Genomic DNA, 21145 nt, shown 5'->3' with positions numbered 1-21145 from the left:
GTGTAGGTTGAAATGTTATATACTGGTGGCAGAAAGCAATTTCAACAGTAAGGGTTCACCTAGATTCAGCTATCACAATATAAGCTAAAATGCAGTGTGCAGGTGGCTGAATGCAATTTCAGCAGTATGAGTTCACCTAGATTCAGCCATCACAATATAAGCTAAGATGCAGTGTGCAGGTGGCTGAATGCAATTTCAACAGTAGGGGTTCGCCTAGATTCAGCCATCACAATATAAGCTAAGATGCAGTATGCAGGTGGCTGAATGCAATTTCAACAGTAGGAAATAGGTCACTTTATGGTATACCAAAATTCGATTTTCACAGTATAGGCTACAATGCTATGTGAAGCAGTTATGTGCATATGTAACAGTAAAGGCGAGTATCATTTACATAGTCTGCCTGTGTGCACTTTCACAGTGTATGCAAATAGTTTTTCGATGAAAGTGGTAATGTTAATATGGCAATAACAGTATTAGCAGTGTGATATTACCATAGATGAGGAGCTAGTTTGAGTGGGTACATAGCTGTGATTGTGGCGGTACTCTGGCAACGTAATCAAAGGCGTCATCAAGAGCAGTTCCCAGGCATTACCATCAGCAGGCATTCTGTCATGATGGTACACAGGGCACATGCAATCCAATGAGAGGCGTGGCGGGAACATGGGACCAGTTTATTGTGGAGTTAGCAAGGCGGAATTACTCGGCCTGAGGGCGGAGTAAGTTGCGGTACGAGTTTCGGAGGTGGGCTTAGCACTGCAGGGCTCTTTAGACTCATACGGTGTGGTTGGGGATAACTGGGCACCGTTGCACCCCATCCCATGCCATGCCTGTACATTTTATAAATGCAGGACTACATATACCAGAAAGTGATTAGTTCTTCACAGTCGCCCGCGTGTATTCGATCCAACGCGTAAATCCACAACAATGGCGTGGAAAGCACCTTCTACATTTACCCAGGCAAAAGCCTCCAGGTATTAATCCACTTGGTTTTCAGGTTTTCAGCAGCAAGGCAATTCTGCATAGACTCTGGGTGGGGGGATGGGGGAGGTTTGGGGGTACGCAGCAAGCCTCGGCATAGATGCCATAGGAACGCAGCACACATCGGCGCTTTTTGTCCTTTGTATAGCACACATAACCCAGAGTCATCTAGGCGCTTTTTTTAATAAAGTTTGTTACAGAAGTTGCTTGCAAGGGTAGTACGTTAGAGATTATTAGCTCACAACATTCAAAGTTGTGCTGAATTGGGGGGTGAAGGGGTGGCATTAGACAAATCATGCTGACCTAGGCCCAGATCTTTTGTTACTAGGTTACAAACACGGGGCACAACCCCTCCCCACCCCTCCCCACTGCACTCCACCCCTTGCCCACCTCTGATCATTGGGGCTGTACCATAAACTGCCACGGAAACTCACTTGAGTGCTTGTACTCTGCATCAGAAGGGTTGGGTAACCCGCTCGCTGGATCCAGAACCCAGCAGAACTGCAGTTCTCTCCCCCCACCCCACCAACGCAGAACAAAGGCTACTTTCATCTGGGAACAGCTACACACCACAATAAAAGACACTTTTCAAAATGAGCTTTTAATACAATACAAAATAAAAGCGTGCAAAATGCATGATTTGGTTCCACTTGATTCGAGGCACAGGATAAAGGACGGCGGGCGTGAACCTTCCATTCTACGAATGGACTAACTGCAGTAGCAATCATCACCCCCAGGGGACGCACAGGAACTACAGGTTTAGAGGGGGCAGAGCTTTAGAAGTAGGCCAGCTCATCATGCTTGGATTTTGGGGCTTGGCAGCTGTGCAGTTGGGGCGGCTGATTTGTGTGAGGAAGGGGTTTAAACACGCGTGCATGCACAAACTCTTCGTCGCCGCAACGGATCTATAAAAGAAAGGGGGGCAGAAGGGAGACAAGTTAATTAACAGATCACCTCTTAACAATTTACAGTCAAATAACAGTAATTCCAGCAAAACAAAGAGCAATGCTCCAAAAGAGGGCACCCCACTCCACACCATTTATCTTAGGCTAGCCACTCCCAAGGTAGGTAGGGAACAGACATGGGTTGGCGAGTGGATCAGAAGGAGGTTGTAGGTTTTAGTGGCTCGAGCTTATGGGGAACCAATACAGGGTGCAAAGGAAAAATACAGCATGCTACAGTACCCAGCCCCACAGATAATTATCAGCCACCTTAACTCCCTAAGAACATAGGGAGTAAAAATACCCCCAACAAAACACAAGAGAGAGACATAGGAGCTTGTGCCCCTGCTTTCACCCACACAGCTAGCTCCATGGATATGCTTAGACCAGTAGTACACAGCTAGCTGCATGGATATGCTTAGACCAGTCGTACACAGCTAGCTCCATGGATATGTTTAGACCAGTAGTACACAGCTAGCTCCACTGATATGCTTAGTCCAGTAGTACACAGCTAGCTCCACGGATATGTTTAGACCAGTAGTACACAGCTAGCTCCATGGATATGTTCAGTCGTACACAGCTAGCTCCATGGATATGTTTAGACCAGTCGTACACAGCTAGCTCCACGGATATGCTTAGTCCAGTCGTACACAGCTAGCTCCACGGATATGCTTAGACCAGTAGTACACAGCTAGCTCCGCTGATATGCTTAGACCAGTAGTACACATAATGGCAGAGGAAGAAACTATTGCCGGATCGCAGGTAAAAAGCTTTTCTTTTTATGTGCATCAATAGGTTGATGTAAAGAAATATTTAGCATAAAAAAAATAGTTTTACAATATTTTTACTCACGTAGAGAATACGCCCAGTGGGTACAGGATTTACTGTATTTTATAGTTGGCAGTAAAAAAGTAAAGTGTAAAATACTCCCACCTAAGTACCTTCATCTGCTATGCGTCGTTTTGTGTATAATTTGGGAGAAATTGGCTTTTGCGACATTCCACGCGAAAGAAATGGACAAGCGTTGTGCAGATACGCAATTGGCCAAGGGCGGTGCTAGTGTGGTTGATACGTTTCAGCCGGAACACTCCAAGCCTAAACATGTAAACTTCTTCAGAGCTCCTTTCCTGCATCACTCAATACTGCCAAGCATTTCATTTCTAAATGTTAAACTGCTTTGAGGAAATGGATGGCATCGTGTGCAAATGCGGGTACCAATGTAAGATGTCGCCCAAGGAACCCAAGAGAATGCGTAGTGCAGAGCACAGAGTTAAGCTGGCATGCCATGAAAATGCAAAAGGAACGCATGCAATACAGAGCGATGTTCAAAGGGGAAAAAAAAACACACGACTATGCGGCCAGTGCGAAGGGTACAACTGTCACAAAGTGATACTCTGCACAGCAGGCAAACAACAAAAATGCTTTGATGCAGTTTCATACCCCAGAAAGGTACCAACCCTTTCCTTACTGCAGCCGACGACTATTTACACTCTTGCTTTGATTGCACAGCAAACATGCAGTGTGCACTCTGTCCAAAAGCGCAACTTGCTCTGGAGTTTCCCCCACGTAGAGCAAACGTCCATTCGCACATCAGAAGGTTACGCAAAGGAGGCGCCCATCCTTGTGCACCTGCTTCAGCCAGGAGGACTGCGCCGCCGCCCCCGCTTTTTTGGTGACATAAGCCACCGAATTTCACCCAAACATTTCTACAAGAATAGAGGGGGTTCCAAGAAGCAGTCTTGCTGCTTGGCATGACAACTGGAAATGCAGTTCCATACAATCACCGAGGCACAAAGCGCTCATTTACGTAGAAGTAGATGGATGGAATCCAATAGTGGCTTGTTTAACATATTTTGGACCAATCAGGAGTACGGTCACATGTCACGCGTCTCTGTGACTTCGCTGGAGCTGCAGAGTGATCTGAAAGGAGACGGAGGCGCGCCTCCATTTTGTTTTCACAGCGGTGCAACGTGCAGCATCCTTCCTAGATTCTATGTGTTTTGATACACGCCGATAACCCTACGGGCATCATGGCATGGTTCACCTGCAGAAACTAAGAAAAGATCATGAGATAGAAAAGCTAGGATGGGAGACACAAAATAAGGTTCAGGTACTTATTCAAATAGTTATGTTTTAAAACTTTTATGAGAAGGAGAGCAGGCTGTTTGAGCCGTAAATCCATTGGAAGAGAGTTCCATGCATTCGATGCCCGATGGCTCTACCACTGCCTTTCATTTTGTGTGGGCGAGGACATTAAGGGGCATGGAATTGAAAGATCTTAATTCCCTGTTTGGCCAATAGAGGGTAGTTCTCTCTTTAAGGTAGACTGGGGCATTAGCAAAAATAACCTTATGGGTGAATCTTAAATATAATTCTAGCTTTAGGGGGTAACCAATGTAGATTCCTCCTGTGGTCGGTGATGTGTTCGCCACGAGGTACCTTCTTCATGACAGTCTACAAGGTCTGCAGTTCGTTCTTTTGGGCTCCGCAGAGTTGCAGTAAACCATTCTGGATAGTAGAATAGCCCTTGTGAGGGTTTCACAATTCTTATCCGAGATTTTTCTAAAGAGTTTTAGATGATTGGAGCTTTTACTTGAGTCACGCTACTGATGGAATAGTCCAAGTGGGTGCCCAGAGTTTTACTCTGGTTTGGGTTTCAACTATGCAATCATCGATACACAAACGGACATATCTTGGGTCTAATTTGGCTCTTAATGGGAAGGGCAATTCTGGTCCCATTTAAGCACATCCAGTGCTCTTGCATCCATTGCTTTATAGTCCCATAGATAGAATTGATGTTACGGGTATCATGGCCACAGTCTCCAGTTGCTTCAATGAGCACCTGCGTATCATCTGCATAATTGGTGATAGTGATGTTAATACAGTATGTTATGGTTTCATAAACAGTGTTGGGAGATAAGCAAGCTCCCTGAGGGACCCCCACATGCAATGAGGTTTTATCGCCCCAGTGACTAGCGGATATCAGATCCATTAGGAAGGAGTGAATCCATGGATGGCACAAGGGGAACATTTGCTAGCTGATTCCAACATAATTAGAATCCTTTAGTGATCAATTAAAATCGAAGGCCGCCTATAGATCTAAAAGAATAAGCAAGCCGCACTTACCACGGTCCAGCATGTTGGATTGCAATTGACCAGTGGCCACTAGTAGAAATAACGTGTTTGTTATAGGACGAAGATCAGTACTAATCTGTGACTGCGCCAAGACATCGGCAAACCGTGATATGGGGCTGCACCAGACTGCCTGGAGCCTGCTGGTCACTGCGCTGCTGGCGGACGTGGGCACGGTAAGGGGGCTGCCTGTGACCGGCAACCGGTGGAGAGGGGAAGGCGACAGGCGTTACGACTGCCCTCGAGGTTGCACGACTTTCACTCAGGATATATTTTGAGTGAATCTTCAGTGATTTAGACCCCCCGCCCCCCCCCCCTACCACCAGGAGACTATGTCCGGGAGTTCCTGCAGCTCGGGGCCTCTTCTGGTGCTGACTGGGGGCTGGCTGTTCCTGGCTCTACACACGCTCTGTGCCTGGCAAGACTTGCAGCGTCCCTGAAGGAGCTGCTTCCCCGCCTCAGCTTCAAGTACTATAAGAAAAGCAACCTTTGGAGGGGCTGGGGGAGAAATCTGATGTAGGAGGAGCCAACCCCTGCTCTATCCTTATGCTACACAGTACATAATATAATGTGCGATTAGTGGGGAGAGGGTTATTGCCGAGGGGGCTGGGCAGCTGACTGTGCTCTGGACTTTACAGCTTGTGGACCTGGTGTCTAGGTGTGCTCACATCACATCACATGTACATGCAGGGTCGGACTGGGACAAGAAATCGGCCCGGTCACCCAAAAAAAAAGTGGCCCGCCCCACGACCCTTGACCTCTGATGACATTACCCGAAGTGATAACCCCCACCCCAAAGTGACATCCCGGGAAGCGATGAAACACGACCTTTCACCCCTTGACAAAACAGGAAGTGGCATGAAATAGCATTGTTCCTATGTACACTAAATTACTGTGAGTCCAACGCTTAAGCTCTTTTTTATAGAGCAAATATGCATACAATATCACCCCACCTGTGCTGGTACTCATTTAGCGACCTAAGAAGGATGAAAGGCTTTTTGAAAATAAAAATGGGAAGAATACTACATTGTTTTAAAAACTGGCCCAGGCATGGCCAGAAACCGGCCCCCACTCCCAAGGGACGATTTCAGCCCAGCCACGCCCGAAATGCCGAATGGCCAATCCAAACCTGTGTACATGAGGCAATTGCTAAACATACCAACGTGCTGTATCTCGCAGAATGGCAGACATGTATGTTGTCTGATAGCCGCATAAATAAACAGGGCCATGGTTGAGAGCCTGTCTAACCAACAGCCTAATTGGAAATGGGGTTAGCCCTCCAAAGGACTCGCATAACTGCATTGCCCATCTCCCACATCCCAGTCAAGCACGTATCTATGTCAGCAGGTTAATGCACCTGCTGCAGAGTAACCCCCAGATTACGTGCTTTTATCAACACAGCGCTTTCAGCATGTCAAGAAAGCCAGTGCTTTCGGTTGCTTATAACACTGAACGCCCACAGAGCCACAAAGTGCAAAACGTACAGCACGCTCCATATTACCAAATAACTGTAGGCCATGGCAACGGCTACAATGGTGTGCTGTGAGCAGTGGTGGAAGTGGACAAAAGGAACTAGTGGTACTCTGGCTGCATCCATAAAGGAGGGACGGGGGTGGTCGGACAGGTTGGGGGCGACCAGGATCACAAAACCTTTGGATTTCTTGGTCTACAGCAATATTGTCTTATAGAGTTTACTTACACACAAAGTGCATAAGAAAGCCACATGACATGTAAATCCTTATAGCAACATGTTATGCCAAACAAAACTATGTCCAAGAATGCAAGATAATGGCAACCTGAACAATCTAGCTACCCCCCCACTCTGTACCGTCAGTGATTTAAGACATTTAATAAAATAAGGTGTGTAAGATTGCAGGAGGTAACTATCCTCTCTGACTCGGCAGCCCAGTGGGTTGCACAGAAGTAGCAGAGTCTGCTCAGCGTCTGTTGAAGCCACTCCATTATCAGTGCTGTATGGGGTCCCACAAGGGCCAAGCATGTCGCCTTGCCTTTATAACTTGTTTATGGCGCCCTTCTTCTTTATGTTAGAGGAGGAGAGGGTCGGATTCTCAAACTATGCAGATGACACCCAATGTGGCATCTCATTAACTGGACATCATGAGAAGGAGTTGGAGGCCAATAGAATCTTCTCATTGATTGAAAGTTGGATAATTTCCTAGCCCTGAACCGAAGCAAGACAGAGCTGCTGATTGTACGTAGCTCTAAGGCATTAAATAAACTAAATCAAGCCTACAGCTCTTTCAAATTGGGAGATGACATTATCTCTCCTCTACCCAAAACAAAAATGTTGGGGGTAACTCTGGACCCGACGCTGAGCATGAAGGCACATGTCTCAACAGTAGTGGCGGGTGTAGCATATTATGTTTAAACTATTGGCTCACTTGAGGCCCATGATTTCTCAAGAAAGTGCTGAGACAATTGCCAGGGCAATAATCCGTGCTAAACTGGATTATTGCTGCAGTCTACTGCTAGGCGTTAGTCAGCAAGAACTGCATAGGCTGCAGGTTGCTCGAAACTTGGCGGTCAGAGTAGTCCTGAGACTTCCCAGGCACAGTCATGTAACAGAGGCCAGGCGACCCCATCACTTCCCATTGATCTCGGATCTCTTTTAGAGTGTCGGTTATTGCATTCAAATGCAGGCTACAAGTAATGCCCGCTTATTTACAAAACCATATAAAAGAGAAATGTAATCTAAGAACTCTCAGATCAGGAAATCAAAACCTGATAATTCAGCCCAGATGTAAGACCTCAAAGGCAGAATGTGAAGGCGCCTTCCCTTTGCAATAAACTGCCTGTCAAACTAAGGAGCCTAAATTCTCTTCAAGTCTTAACGAAAGAATTGAAAACTCTTCTTTTTTCCTGAGACCTTTTCAATCTGGTACTCACCAGGACTCAACACCACGCCGACTCTTAGTCAGTTTTGATACGATGTCCTGCGGGGGACCCAGTTAATACCTCTTGGGGGTTCTTGTTTGTGTCCTTTAGTGTCTAGTCTGCACCTTTATGCCTGAGGGCCAACAGTGCACATAACAAATGTAATGTAATAAACAAACAGATGTGCAGATTCTGTGTTAAACTTCCAGCTCCTTATTCATGATGTTGAAAACATTTGATTAGTAACCGACTTTATTTTTTTGCATGTCAGGATAGTGGACATCATGGATATAAACACATCTGTAAATGGGCGCTTCCTGTTGTTCACTTTAACCATCACAGATTTGAAAGGTAACAACTGGTGGTTTGCGAGCTCTTTCAGTTGCAAATGTCCCATCATGCATATGAAAGGCTCTGTCACTATAAGTGCAATCTTAAATAATGTCAAAAACGATTGTGTCATAACTCCCCTATTGTTATGTTATGTTATTAAAATTTGTAAAGCGCGCGTTCGCCCAAAGGCATCATGGCGCTGGAAGGAAGCTACCCAGTCGGAGAACACCAGTGGAGTGGTCCGGCTTAGAACAGGTTGGTTTTCAACGCTCTTCTGAATCCGAGATGGTTAACAGTGGCCCTAAGAGGTTCAGGGAGGCTGTTCCAAAGTATGGTCGCGGTAACAGAGAAGGCTCTACCACCGAGCCTTGCCCAGTTAAACCACTATTGTGACCCTCACCCCACCCCCCAGCTCTGTTGCACCCCCGTGTTTGTACAGTGCTCAGATGCTTCCTACATAACTTGGCACTGCAGAGCCTTAAATGAAGGGGACTTTTATTGCTCTGTCCCACTTTTTTGAATTCGAAACTACACAGGGCTCCCAAGTGAGACGGCCACCCAGTCCTGTTTCTTGCACCTTTCAATTCGGGCTTGTTTTTTTATTTGTAATTTAGAAAAACAAGTACAAGTATTCCACGCGAAACACAGCACCCCCCGGCCCGTCTGTGCCACCACCCATCCTACCCCTTTCTATACTCAATTTTACCCCATCTATTTAACCCCCCCTCACCATGTACCGTACCCCCTTGCTCTGGCTCCACCCACCCTAAACCCTTTGTTTATTCCCCCACCTTAAACCACTCTACCTCCCCCCTCTATTCCTCCAGCCCCATGACCCCCCCCCCCTCCAACTCCCCATCCCTGTGCCCTCTGATAAACTCTTTATTTAGTATCCTCTCTCTGGCCCATTCTCCCTCAGATTTCCTCTTACTCGTCATCAATGGCACCCTCTATCAAAATGGCTTCCTCTAGTACCCTTCTCATTCTGCAGCCCTTATCAAATCAAACTCTGCAGGTGCCATGCAACATGCACATAACATCAGTACACGGCAAAACTATTGGCATTGCCAATGCTTGCTTTTAATCCAACCATCAGGGCACCCGATCTGGACTTTCAGTAGAGTATTGCACTCCTTAATTTGTGAAATTGGAAGTAACATTCTTTTTCTGAGTTAGTACACTCTCAAGCCCAATTGGTGCATTGTAAGAAACTCCAAACATTTGAATTTAATATTTGTTTTAATCCGCACTCAGAAATGAGGCCTTAGGGTCAGAGGATAGCTCGGGGACAACACGTTTTGGAAGCAGGGCACCGTAGGAATCCCGCTCTGCGCAAAGAGGCTGGTTTCCGGCATGATGCACGATATCAATATAATTATTATTATAATTTTTTTAAAATCAGACAAGCACTGGTAGTATTGATCTTGATCTAACTTGGAACTGTAACAGGCTGTCAGACACCAAGTGTTGATATTAGGAACTGACTGAAGTCCTGGCTTGGTCCCAAACAATCCTAAAAGATCTAGGATTTCATTCTTATGTAGGTAGATGTGTTGTGCCGATTGAATTCATTTTCTTTAGCGGCCCATTTCATTGTGTTCCAATACACATCATAGAACGTCACACACTTGCCAAAGTGTTTAGAGTTAAAAAGGCTAAGGTCTGGTTGGAGAGACCGGCATGATGGGTTGCACCTGCACAGAGTCCTCAAATTGGGTGCAGTGCCTTGAAAGCGTTGGGAGAAACCGCAGGAGCGATAGTGGTAATAGACGTTTTAGGCACCCTTTTCAACCAAGTTCATATCTAGAATTTTTTTATTGCTTTGTACAAGTTCAGGAAGTTCAGGAAGTTTGGAAGAACACTTTAAAAGAGGAACGGTTCCACCATATTTGGAGAGGTTTCCATCACAGGTGGATAGGCAGAACTTTGAGACTCCGCTTAAATCTATTCCCTACTAGGGAGATCGTCGAAAGAAGAAAGGTCAGGTTCCTTATGTGCTGTATCTGCGGAAAAGGTGTGGAAACTTTGAAGCACCTAATCATGTTCTGTGACCCACTAACAGACATGAGAGCTAGGTTCCTGGGAAAATTCTTTGAAGAATCAACCACCAGATCCGTGGAAGAATGGTGGCCAATCTTAAGGTGGGGTGGACGCCTGTCTCCGACGTTGGCGCTCCTGAATTTGGTGAAGGTGATCTTTGGTATTCTGGAGCAAATGGACTCAACATCGACAGCTCTAGACTCTGAATTTTCTAATCTCCTAAACTCCGGAATTGTGAAATTCTACTTCTTAACCAACTCTTTTTTCTTTCTTTTTTAATAATTTAATTGATTTGATGGTTTTTAAACTTGAATTTTTATGCGTCTGTTTCTTGCATCTAAGGTTTTGCTTTAAATCAATTGATGCTATAATAAAATAAGTTCAAAACAATTGTGTTGTAAAAATGTATAAAGCGCAACATTCGCCCAAAGGGCACCTTGCCGCTAACAGCAAGCAGGTAGAGGGGTAGCCAAGAAGAAAAACGTAATGGGTCTTCAGAGATCGCCTACATAGCAAATCGTTCTCCTTAGAACGTAGTGTCGAAGGAAAGGAATTCTAAAGTCTAGCAGTTGCTACAGAAAATGCACGACCGCCAAGGTGGACACCAGACCAGCCTCGCCCGAGGCCGGTCTGGAACATTAGGGTGGAATTTCACCTTGCTCCACACTTCCTCATCGATAGCCAGAACTATATTGGCTACCATGGTGCACTGGTCCATATCAACTTCCTCTTTCTCAATCACTCCTTCACCATAGGGAAAGCGCGACAACAGTTGGCCACAGCATTCTTTCTACCTGGAATGTACTACACTTTAAAGTTGAACTCGTGCATGTCAGCCATCCATCTCAAAATCCTGGACGACGCATGGGACAAACCCTTGGTGGTCAGAACGTGAACCAACGGCTTGTGATCAGTGCGCAAAGTGTACTGCACGCCCTACAAAAAGGTTCTAAAATGTTTTGACGCCCAGACAGCAGCTAAGGCCTCCCTCTCGAGGACAGCATACCTTTGTTCCGCCTCCCTCAATACCCTAGATGCAAATGCTATCGGGTGGTACTTTCCTTCGTCCCATTGTTCTAGAACTGCTTTGAAACCTACCTCGCTGGCATCAACTGTTAGCACTGTTTTTTTCCTGGGAGAGAAAGAACCCAAAGGAGGAGCCTGGTAAACCTCCAATCAAATTCCCTTTGACATTCCTCGGACCAGACGTTGCTCTTTGTTCGTGGGGCAGGGGCATCTTTCAACACTCTAACTAGATCCTCTTTGGGATGAATTCCATTCTCATCCAAAGTGTGCCCGAGGTAGGTGACACTGGACACACCCACGTGGCATTTGCTCAATTTCACAGTGAGACCACTTCTCTTCAATACTTCCATCACCTCCAGTACTCTTCTATCATGTTCACTACAGCTCCTCCCCCACACCAGAATGTCATCCTGAAAATACTCAACTCCCGGAATGCCACTAAACTTCTGCATAATCCTTTGGAACACTGCTGACGCTAAACCAAATGGCATCCGACAAAACCAGAAAGCCCCGAAAGGGGTCACGAATGAAAGTTAAGGGACGGGATTCTAAGTGAAGATCAATTTGGTGATACGCCGAAGATAAGTCGAAGGTGGGAAAACATGAAGCCCTCCCTACCAATGCAAGTAACTCGTTTATGTTGGGCAGGGGATGTCTGTCCACCCATATGCTGGCATTCAGATCTCTCAGGTCAACCCACATCCTCATCCGCCTTCCGTGCCAAAAGCTCTCCACCTCCTCAATTATGCCAGCTTCCTGGAGCTTTGCCAATTCTTCCTTAAGCCCTTCACGGGCTAACAATGGGACTCTCCTCACTTTGTGTACACTCGGCATAGCACCCCTCTTGAGCACTATCTTATGCAAAAACCCCTTTAGTTTTCCCACAGTCGAAGTAAATACCGTGGGACAAGCCTCTGAGGTACGCTGTGGACAACACTTGTCCCTCGTCCTGTTTTCCATCAGCACTCACACTTAGGACAGAAACAGCCTTCCCTGGTCGAATTTCTATTTCTATGGCTGCTTGTTCATCCCCAAGCCACTACAATAACACGGTTTGCACCCTTTCTGGTATTGCATTAATGTCACTCTCTGCACCCTTTCTGACTTGCCATGCTTTTCCACTTTAAATCTTGTATCCTCCACTGCTCCGCCCCTTGTCCAACCTCTTTGCCACTTACATAATACGTGAGGTTCTATTTGGAAGGAGGGGGGGGAGGTGGGAGGTGTGGTGCGGAGTCACGTGAACGCTGTGACTCCGCCCAGTTGGATCCGGAGATGACGGGGAAACAATCTCTGAATGGAGGCAACAGGGAGGAGATCACTTGCCTCCACAGCGTGTCGGCCGGGCTCGACCCAAATGCTAACTGGGGAGCACAGGCCAACATGCGGCTGGAGCAAAAGGCGGTCTCCGCTCTTCTCGGCTCTTCTTCCTGCCGCCGCCTCGTTCAGCTCCCTTCCCGTCCTGGAAACACTGGGGCGCAGCACGGTCCTCGTCTCGGCTCTTCTTCCTGCTGCCGCCTCGTTCGGATCCCTTCCTGTCCTGGAAACACTGGGGGCGCGGCACGGTCCTCTTCAACGCAGCAGCTGGAGACTGTTGCTTCTTCGTCGCCGCCGCGTTTGACCCCCTCCAGATCGGGGAAGCGCAGGCTGCGCAAGGCGATGGGGGACAGTTCAGCTCTGCCCTCAGGTCTGCAGCCCACGGAGCTGCAGCAGCTGGTGCCGCGCTCAACCCCTTCAGCATCAGGGGAGCGCAGGCTCGTTGAAAGCTGATCAGGGTCCGCACAAGAAGCTGGGCTGTTTGTTCGTTCACTGTGGGCCTCCCGATCCTCGCTCTTGGGAAGGCAAAGGCGAAAGGTGCGTTGCGGATCCGAGGAGGTTGTGGGCCTGCTGGGCTGCTTCAAACCTGGGCACTGCACACATGGGCCAACCAGGGTAAGCTGCCCTCATCGCCAGTGTAATAACAGAGACACTGGGTGGATAGAGCAGAACCTTTATTGCAGCAAACCCTGAGCCCAACAGGACTCTCCAACAAACTCCAACCAACTGCTGATACATTGAATGTGGAACCTGCTCCACAAGTAAACGAAGAGACAAGTGAGCAGCAAGGGTAGAATGCAAAAGCGAGCATTCCAGGTAAGACCTCCACTCACATTGTAACACAGACCCCTTGTGGGTCTCCACAAGTAAGGGAAAAAGGAACAGAAGAAAGGAACAGGGGGGGGGACAAATAGTTCTGAATCCAGTCAGATAGAAAAGTGCTGCACCAGGTTAACACGGTTCCAGAGAGGCCGGCAAAATGCTCAACGGCATGATCAAATGGAATCAAATGCGGCAGAGAGATCAAGTAGAAGCAGTGCTCCCACACCACCCTGATCCTACAGCCACACAAGGTCATCAACAACTGAGGCCAGCACTCGCTCGGTGCCGCGACCTGGACGAAAACTGAACTAAGAAGGATCAAAGAAAGAGGAAGTCTGCAGAAGTAAACCAGGGGGGGGGGGTTCTACTGACTCCAAAAGCTTCATCAGAAAACGGGGCAAAGAGATGGAGCGAATGAAGGATCCAGGGAAGGTTTCTTAGCAGTGGGAAGATCAGGACATGTTTTAGAATGGCAGGGCTATGGCCAAAACTGAATGAACGCCCGCGTTACCAGAGGTGTGATCAGGATAGGATCGATCGGGGTGGTTCACAGATTAAACATTGCAGTGGCTGAAATGATAACGTGTTAAGTAAAAACAAGAAAGGAAGACCACGCATGAGAAGTATTGAACATAGGGGGCCACACTGGAAGACTCTGCAGTCCAGCGGGACAGGTTGCCTGAATGGTTTCAATTTTGTCTACAAAATACTGAGACAAGGAATCACAGCGATTGAGAAGACAGGATAACGTCAAACGGTGAAGATGAGACAGTGTACAACTCTAAAGAGTTCTTTAGGTTGATTAACAGAGACTACAACCTGGTGCCTAAGATGAGCACACTTGGCTTCGTGGACAGCTTTAGGATCACGAGAGGAGATTTGAAACTGGGTCAGCTTAGCCACGGAGCAAAAGGCAGACCACCATTTCCGCTCAGCTTGTCTCAGAGCCCAGAGATAAGACAAGACAGATGAGGCATAGGTTCAGCGGCCTAAGTGGAGAAAGATAATTGGCAGATACAAAGAAGTACAGTTCAAATGAGCCACTAAATGGCTCTCAAAGTAGGTTTCCATCTGGGTCAGAATGTTAGCCAGGAAGACTGTACAGCAATTGCACCAACAGGCAGGAAGAGGTTTTTGATCCTGGAGTGAGAGATTTACAATCCCATGAAAAGGGTATTAAGAAATGTTCGATCTACGCAACTGGTAAGGGGCGTGGGGGGGGGGGGCTGATCGAAAAATGTAATTTTTTTGTGATGGTTCAATTTGGTTTTTCATTCGAGTCCCATCAACAACAAAAAAAGCGTGCAAATCACATGTTGCCTAAGCATAGCACACCAAGTACTAAAATACGTAAACTAATGTATACTCTACATTTAAAACATTTGGACAGAGACACTAAAGGGGATAATTATCTAAGACATAATCGAAATGGGGACTAAGATGCAGAAAACAAAGGAAAGCAATTCCTGCCATCAATAGCTACGAGTGGAGCCGTTATCATATATTTATTGTGTACAGGATTAAATCCTAATCTGCGCCTACACAACCTACCTACTCCACAGCCTCAGTCAGTCTGGCTCCCTTTGCCCTACATCTGACGCTCCCCAGGCCTGGATGATGCCCGCCACAGATGCCAGGATGTAGAGTGAACTGAAGGGGTGGTGGTAAGGGGGCACGTCTGAACAGCGGAGAGGAACCCTAGTTATTTGCATGTGTTGGCAGGGGGGGTGGGCGTGCTTGATACGCAGTTGCCCTTGGCTCACAAGTTCTGGGAGGCCGGTTAATGAGGAGGGTGACCGATCTAGCACAGACCTCATTACCCTGGCTCTATACTGGAGTCTGGATCACCCCTGTACAGGCGCGTTCTGAATGCCATATATCAAACCAGCACCATGCAGATGAAACTAAACATTGTGGGTCTTTTAAAGTATCTGTATCTTAAGTTACTCCTATCTTTGATTTTTTTTTTGTATACAGCTTGCTTGGCATTTTTAGAAGAGGGTGCATGTTGGTCAAGGTATAAAGCAGTCAGTAAAACATACATGTGGGGCACGTGAGAACTCACTGGACTCTAAACCCAGCCTGTGGGTGGAGGGAGTTACTGGAGAGCAGTGTCTGGTACCCGAGAGCTTATTCCTGCAGGACCGCTGGAAGGCCAACTAGGTTTGGCTCACTGAGGTGGTGGGCTGCGGGGCTGGTCTGGGGCCAAATGCTCTGGGTCAGCCCAATACAGGTTACAGGTATTCCCTGGGTGATTCACAGATTTGGACTGTGGGTCGAGGAGACGAGATCTGGTTAGAACCGGCTTGGAGTCGATATTTGAGCTAATGGTGATACTTTGTTACACAATTCTGCTTTCTTGCCCTCCCTAACCTACATTGTCCTGCCCTCCCCCACTGTAAACTGCAGGCTACTGTGTGTACTCTGACATCAGGTGGAACAGTGGCGGTTGGGCATCTCTGCAGGGATTGCAAACGCAATGACAATTCTAGCTGGTCTAATCAAGGTGACCCACAGAACAGCATCCAAGCTGGCCCACGTCCGAAAAATCTTGCGTTGGGCAGTGGTATTGTGTCAACTGCATCGCCCAATTCCTAGGCAAAAATCAATTCAAACTGGTTTTTCCACTTTCAGATATTCCCAACACAGCCATGGTGGAAAGGTTACAGGGTTGGCAGGAGGGTCAAAGTTATTTGTATACTTGGGCGCCCTAAGGTACCAGTTGCCAAGGCTGACCTGAACCCGGATCGATGAATGTAGTCTACAAATCACTAACGTGCCCATGCCCAGGTTGCATTGCCACGCCAGCACCGCCCTCAGTCTCCAGAGGACTTCACTAGGCAGCGTGTACTATACATGTAGAGACATATCATGGATGCTTGCCCTACTACTTCCTGCAATATGCCGGCTACACGGCAGGGACATGTGGTCCACAATGGATACCTTTTCCTCTCATCGTCCTAGATGGGGCAGCTGTACCACAAAATGCAGTGTTCTTGGGCCCCTGTCTGTCTCCCCCCCACTTCCGGTAACCGCTTCCCTGAAGTAGCAGTTGATCTTCAGCAGATGCCTTTCAAGACTACATTCCTGTAATGAAGCGGCTCTCCGGCAACATGCGGTGTCCAATGGCCGTCTACATCCGCCACCCCACCCCCCAACCCACATTCCCAAAATTAACTGGTCCAACCATGCCACAGTGTTCACAATGATTGCCTGTGCCACTTTACCTTGGGGCGCGAGCGAAAACACACCCCCGCCCCGCCTCATCAATAAACCCCCATTCGAGCTTACCTTAATGAAATAGTTTGTCCCAGCAACAACTTGAGACCTGACCTCAATGACCTCAAACACAGTGAAGGACTTCCCGCAGCTCTTCTCCATGTCAGCCTTTAGCTAATAGAGGGGGAAGGGGGGAGAAAAAGAGCAGGATGATGAGAAGTTGATAAGGGTTACGGAACACAACTAACCAGGCAACAGCGGGGCAGTCCAGGCAGCGCTAGCAGGCAGGTGATCAGAGCACCCCAGTAGCGGAGTAGGCTGGCGTGGTAAGTTCCCAACCCCTGGAGCCATACATCTATGCCTGCAGGTTACTCCGATCAAACAGGAAGCGCATCCAGACCACCAATGGAGTCCTTCTGGCAACCAACATGGGATATGGACCACGTTTTAATCCTCTAAACCCTCAAATGTGGCTGCAGTTTCCAATATTAACAGCAAATGTCACTTTAGGTCCAACCCTGTATCAAATGAATGCACACCGGGCAACAGTGCTAACAGCATGCTTCCACCCCTTCCCCCCACACATGCCAAACTTTGTTCCATGTGGTGATGGCCATATACTGCCATTCTAGCAGATTTAGAGCTGTGGAGGGGGGGTTAACACCAGCATTTGTTTGGTAGTCTGAAGATAAAAGCCATTTATACATGCAAGGGCAAGGCAAGACATGGGCACATCCAGCCTTCAGCACCAGGGCACACAAGATGCAAGTCGCAACATGCGTGTTGTACTCTGTAAATGAAAGTGGACTCTCACTCGAGTAATTGCCCCTTTTGCACTCACAAGCCTTAATCATGTTTACAAAAATCCAGTGCATGGATACAGAGAGGCACGGGAGGAGCACAGGCACAGATTGGTGCATCATTCACAAGAAGTGAAGGAGTATGTTGCTTACCTGTAACGTCTGTTCTCCAGCATTGGTATTTTTCATGGGTTCACATGCTTTGAATATTCCCCACTGACAGGCTGGGAATCCTTGGTAACATTTTATGACAGAACTATTAAGCTCACTTTAGTAGCCCATCCATGCCGTTTTGGGTGCATTCTACCCCAGCCAATGGGACAGCGAGTGGCAAGCCACACCCAGGAGGCCATCTTCAGAGTCTAACCCCAGCAGGATGAGGGTTGGTACAATGTAGCCTTGCTCCCTTAGGGGTGGTAGGTGGGCGCATGTGAATCCATGACAGATACCAATGCTGGAGAACAGGAGTAACAGGTAAGCAACATACTCCTTCTCCAGCATTGGATCTTTCATGGATTCTCATGCCTTGAATAGATTGCCACAGCAGTTAACATTTTGTCATAGGTGTAAAGGGAGAAGGCATACCTTATTGAAACAAGCATTGTAGGACAGCTCTTCCGACCCTTGCTTCAACCTCTCCTTGTCCCTCCACGCAGTAATGCTTGACGAAGGTGTGCGGAACTGCCCAGGTTGCCCCATATGTCTGGGAGAGGGGGCGGGGGGGGGGGGGGGGGGGGGAGTAGGATCACTGCTCATAGTGCTGCCGAAGACCCCATTGCTCTAGTGGAAAGAGCATGGACCGGTCCTTGTAGCTGTCGCTTGGCCTGGGTGTGCGCTGTGGAGACCAGTCTGGCAATATCTTGCTTTGAAATCGGCCAACCTTTGTTGGGGGGGGGGGCAAAGCTACAAATAGTTGAGACATTCATCGAAAGACTTTGGTTCCGTCTATGTCGAATTTCAGGACTCTTTGAAGGTCTAGTGAATGTAGCGCTTGTTCATTTGGTTTGGACAGATGTGCAAAGAAAACCGGTAAGGTTACTTCAGTCTGCAGGTGTAAGTAGAACACCACCTTGGAAACGTAACGTAGGGTAAGTTTTTAAGATGACCTTGTTATTTTGAAACCATAGATATGGAGGTTTAACCGATAGCGCATGTATTTCTGACACCCGTCTGAAAGGTGTGATTGCAACTAGAAAAGCAGTCTTCCAGGACACAAACTTTGTCTGCAGTCACCGTAAGTGCCAACAAAGTTTTTGTTAGGGCTGACAGCAAGTGTTTAAGCTCCACTGAGGTGGTACTTTCTTTGGGGCGGGGTGAATAGGTGCGGAATAGACCTCCCATTAATTGGTTTACAATGCAGGCTCCAAAAATGGGAGCCTTTCCTTGATTTCTAGTGTACCTAGGAAATTGCCGCTAAATACACGAGTGAGAAAAAACATCTTTTGCTAATTGTAAAAGGTATGGTAGGATTTGGAGAGTTTCCACACCTAACAGATCGAATTGTTGAGAACACCAAGTGCAAAACCAATTCCACTTGTATGCATATTTTTTGTTTGTGTGTGGACTCCGCCTTGGCGGCCTTGGGACGTTTTTTGCATTCCTGCTTGAGTGGGACTGGTCCGAGCTCGAAGTCAGGAGCCAGGGCTTTAAATTGAGCACTCCTGGGTTGTGGTGTTGCACCTGCTGGTTGCACATAGTCAGCAGGTCAGGGTCTTGACCCAGAGGGATTGGACTGTCCTGGGATAGGTGAAGAAGCTCCAAGCACCACAGTTGCCTCGCCCATGTTGGCACTAGGAGGATGACCGTGCACTTGTATGTCACAATTATTCATAGGATCTGGTGTTTTCAGAGAACGTCTAGCTGAATATTCCTTCCCATGAAATTGCGAACTATCGCCTAGTGATCGATGCTGCAGATATTGGCTTGTGAACAGGCATTTCTTATTCTGCCATGTGGGGCACAGACCACACAGACACCTTCACCACTTGTTGAAGCTTCCTGTCCACCAGTTGCCATTCGTGTGACTGGTCATTGGCTCTGTAGTTTAGTTTTCCTTCCCTGGAAGGTGAAAACCTTGTAGTTGCATGTTGGTTTCAATGGCCCAGTGCCACAGCTGATGGGCTTCTCTGGAGAGTGCCCTTGACCCATGTGCCCTAACTCCCAGTTTTCACACAGAATACATTGTAGTCAGGTTGACTGAACAGGTGTACCACCACTTTTTCTCAGAGCATTGGTTGGAATGAGTGAACGCCATGTGGTACTGCCTTTAGCTCCAGTATGTTGATGTGGAATTGTGTTTCTGTCAGGAACTAATGGCCTTTTACTGATAACTGGTTTGTGTGTGCACCCCCCCACCCTGTAAGTGGGGCTTCCGCAATTAGAGTTTCCTGAAAAGGCCTCTTTTGGTGATGTAAGATGGCGTGAGCCACCACCGCAAGGTGTCTAAATTACTTTGTTACTGTTAGCTTGTCGTTCCATGATCCCGTTAGCTGTGACCACCGATCCCCTAGGAATTCTTGTAGCGGTCTCCTTTGCAACCTGCAATGTTGTATTAGGGGAATGCAGGACGAAGAGTTGCATGACGGTTCTGAATGATCCTGGTACACAGGTAGAGTTTCTTGACTAGGCAGGGTGTGGATGCTGCCCTCTCTATGGAGGGACGTAACCAGCCCTCTGTGTTATACCGTGGCTTTGATTTGAAGAAGAATTTGATTGAATTTAATGTGAAGCCAAGACGTAGGAGGGTGTTGGACACCTGCTGGATTGCTATTTCCGCTGCTTGTCATTTTGTTTACCACGAAAAATCATGAGTAGGTGCTCTTGCCCCTCTGATGTTTCGAAACTTTGATTGCGTTCTTTAGGAGAAGTTTTTCCACTTCGCATCTTTAAGATGTTTAAATGCGGCTGGTGTCGAAGGAGTGGAGGGGTGGGGGGGGGGGGGTTTCTCCAACACCCATTTATCTGTAGTTAATTGTCACCACTGTATTGCATATTACCCCCCCCACTTGCTGCAATTTGACCATGGGTGCAACTGGTTGATGACAGTCACGCTGGTTTTTGCTGCCGCCCCTAGAAGCGGATGTTGATTGTCACCTTCTTGTAGGGGTACACCAGGTGATAGCCCTGGTAGTACATTTGTGGATATGAGGTTCCCTGTAAGGTATCCCTTTCCAGCTCTGTTTGTTGCTGTGGAACAACCCGAGGCTCCTCAGAAGGAGTGAAAAGTGCGTCTCACCATTAGTGTGGTAAGCAATCTCGCCGTATCAGTGTCTGTTTTTATTGCTTTTAGGGCATCGTCAATTTTGGGACCGGACAATTAAACTCCCTCGAAAGGCATGTTAGTACCTTTGACTGAACATCTGCCCTGAAATCTGTGCACTCACTTTAACCTTTCCTGTCTGCGTCAGACGGTGCGGTTATTGATTTGTTTAAACCTGGTCTCTGCAATGTCGATTGCATGATGGGAGGAGTCTTTGACTTCACCTTCTCCTTCTCCTTCTCCTTCTTATCTAGGGCCTGCTTTCTTTTATCTTCTGGCAAGTACTCTTAAAGCAAAGCCATCCAGTTCCACATCTCCCAGTCGTATCTCGAGAGTATTGCCAGTGAATTTGCCGCTTTTACTGTCATTGCTCCTATGGCAAG

General features: G+C 47.5%; 1 protein-coding gene across 1 annotated transcript in view; it reads right to left on the bottom strand.

Moving 5' to 3' along the window:
- Positions 1 to 1560: 1560 nt before the first annotated feature.
- Positions 1561 to 21145, bottom strand: part of LOC138525705 (cystatin-B-like) — a 44817-nt gene continuing 25232 nt past the window's right edge. The window contains exons 2-3 of the mRNA XM_069635812.1: positions 16776 to 16877; positions 1561 to 1883 (exon numbers count right to left, since the gene is read on the bottom strand). Coding sequence (XP_069491913.1) covers positions 1755 to 1883; positions 16776 to 16877 — 231 coding nt within the window. The 3' untranslated portion in view covers positions 1561 to 1754. The remainder of the gene's footprint in view (positions 1884 to 16775; positions 16878 to 21145) is intronic.

This window comes from Ambystoma mexicanum, chromosome 7p, assembly GCF_040938575.1.
Source record: "Ambystoma mexicanum isolate Mex_15411 chromosome 7p, UKY_AmexF1_1, whole genome shotgun sequence".
In the NCBI taxonomy this organism is placed as follows: Eukaryota; Metazoa; Chordata; class Amphibia; order Caudata; family Ambystomatidae; genus Ambystoma; species Ambystoma mexicanum.
Note: the sequence above shows the minus strand (reverse complement) of the source record. Positions and strands in the feature narration are given on the sequence as shown.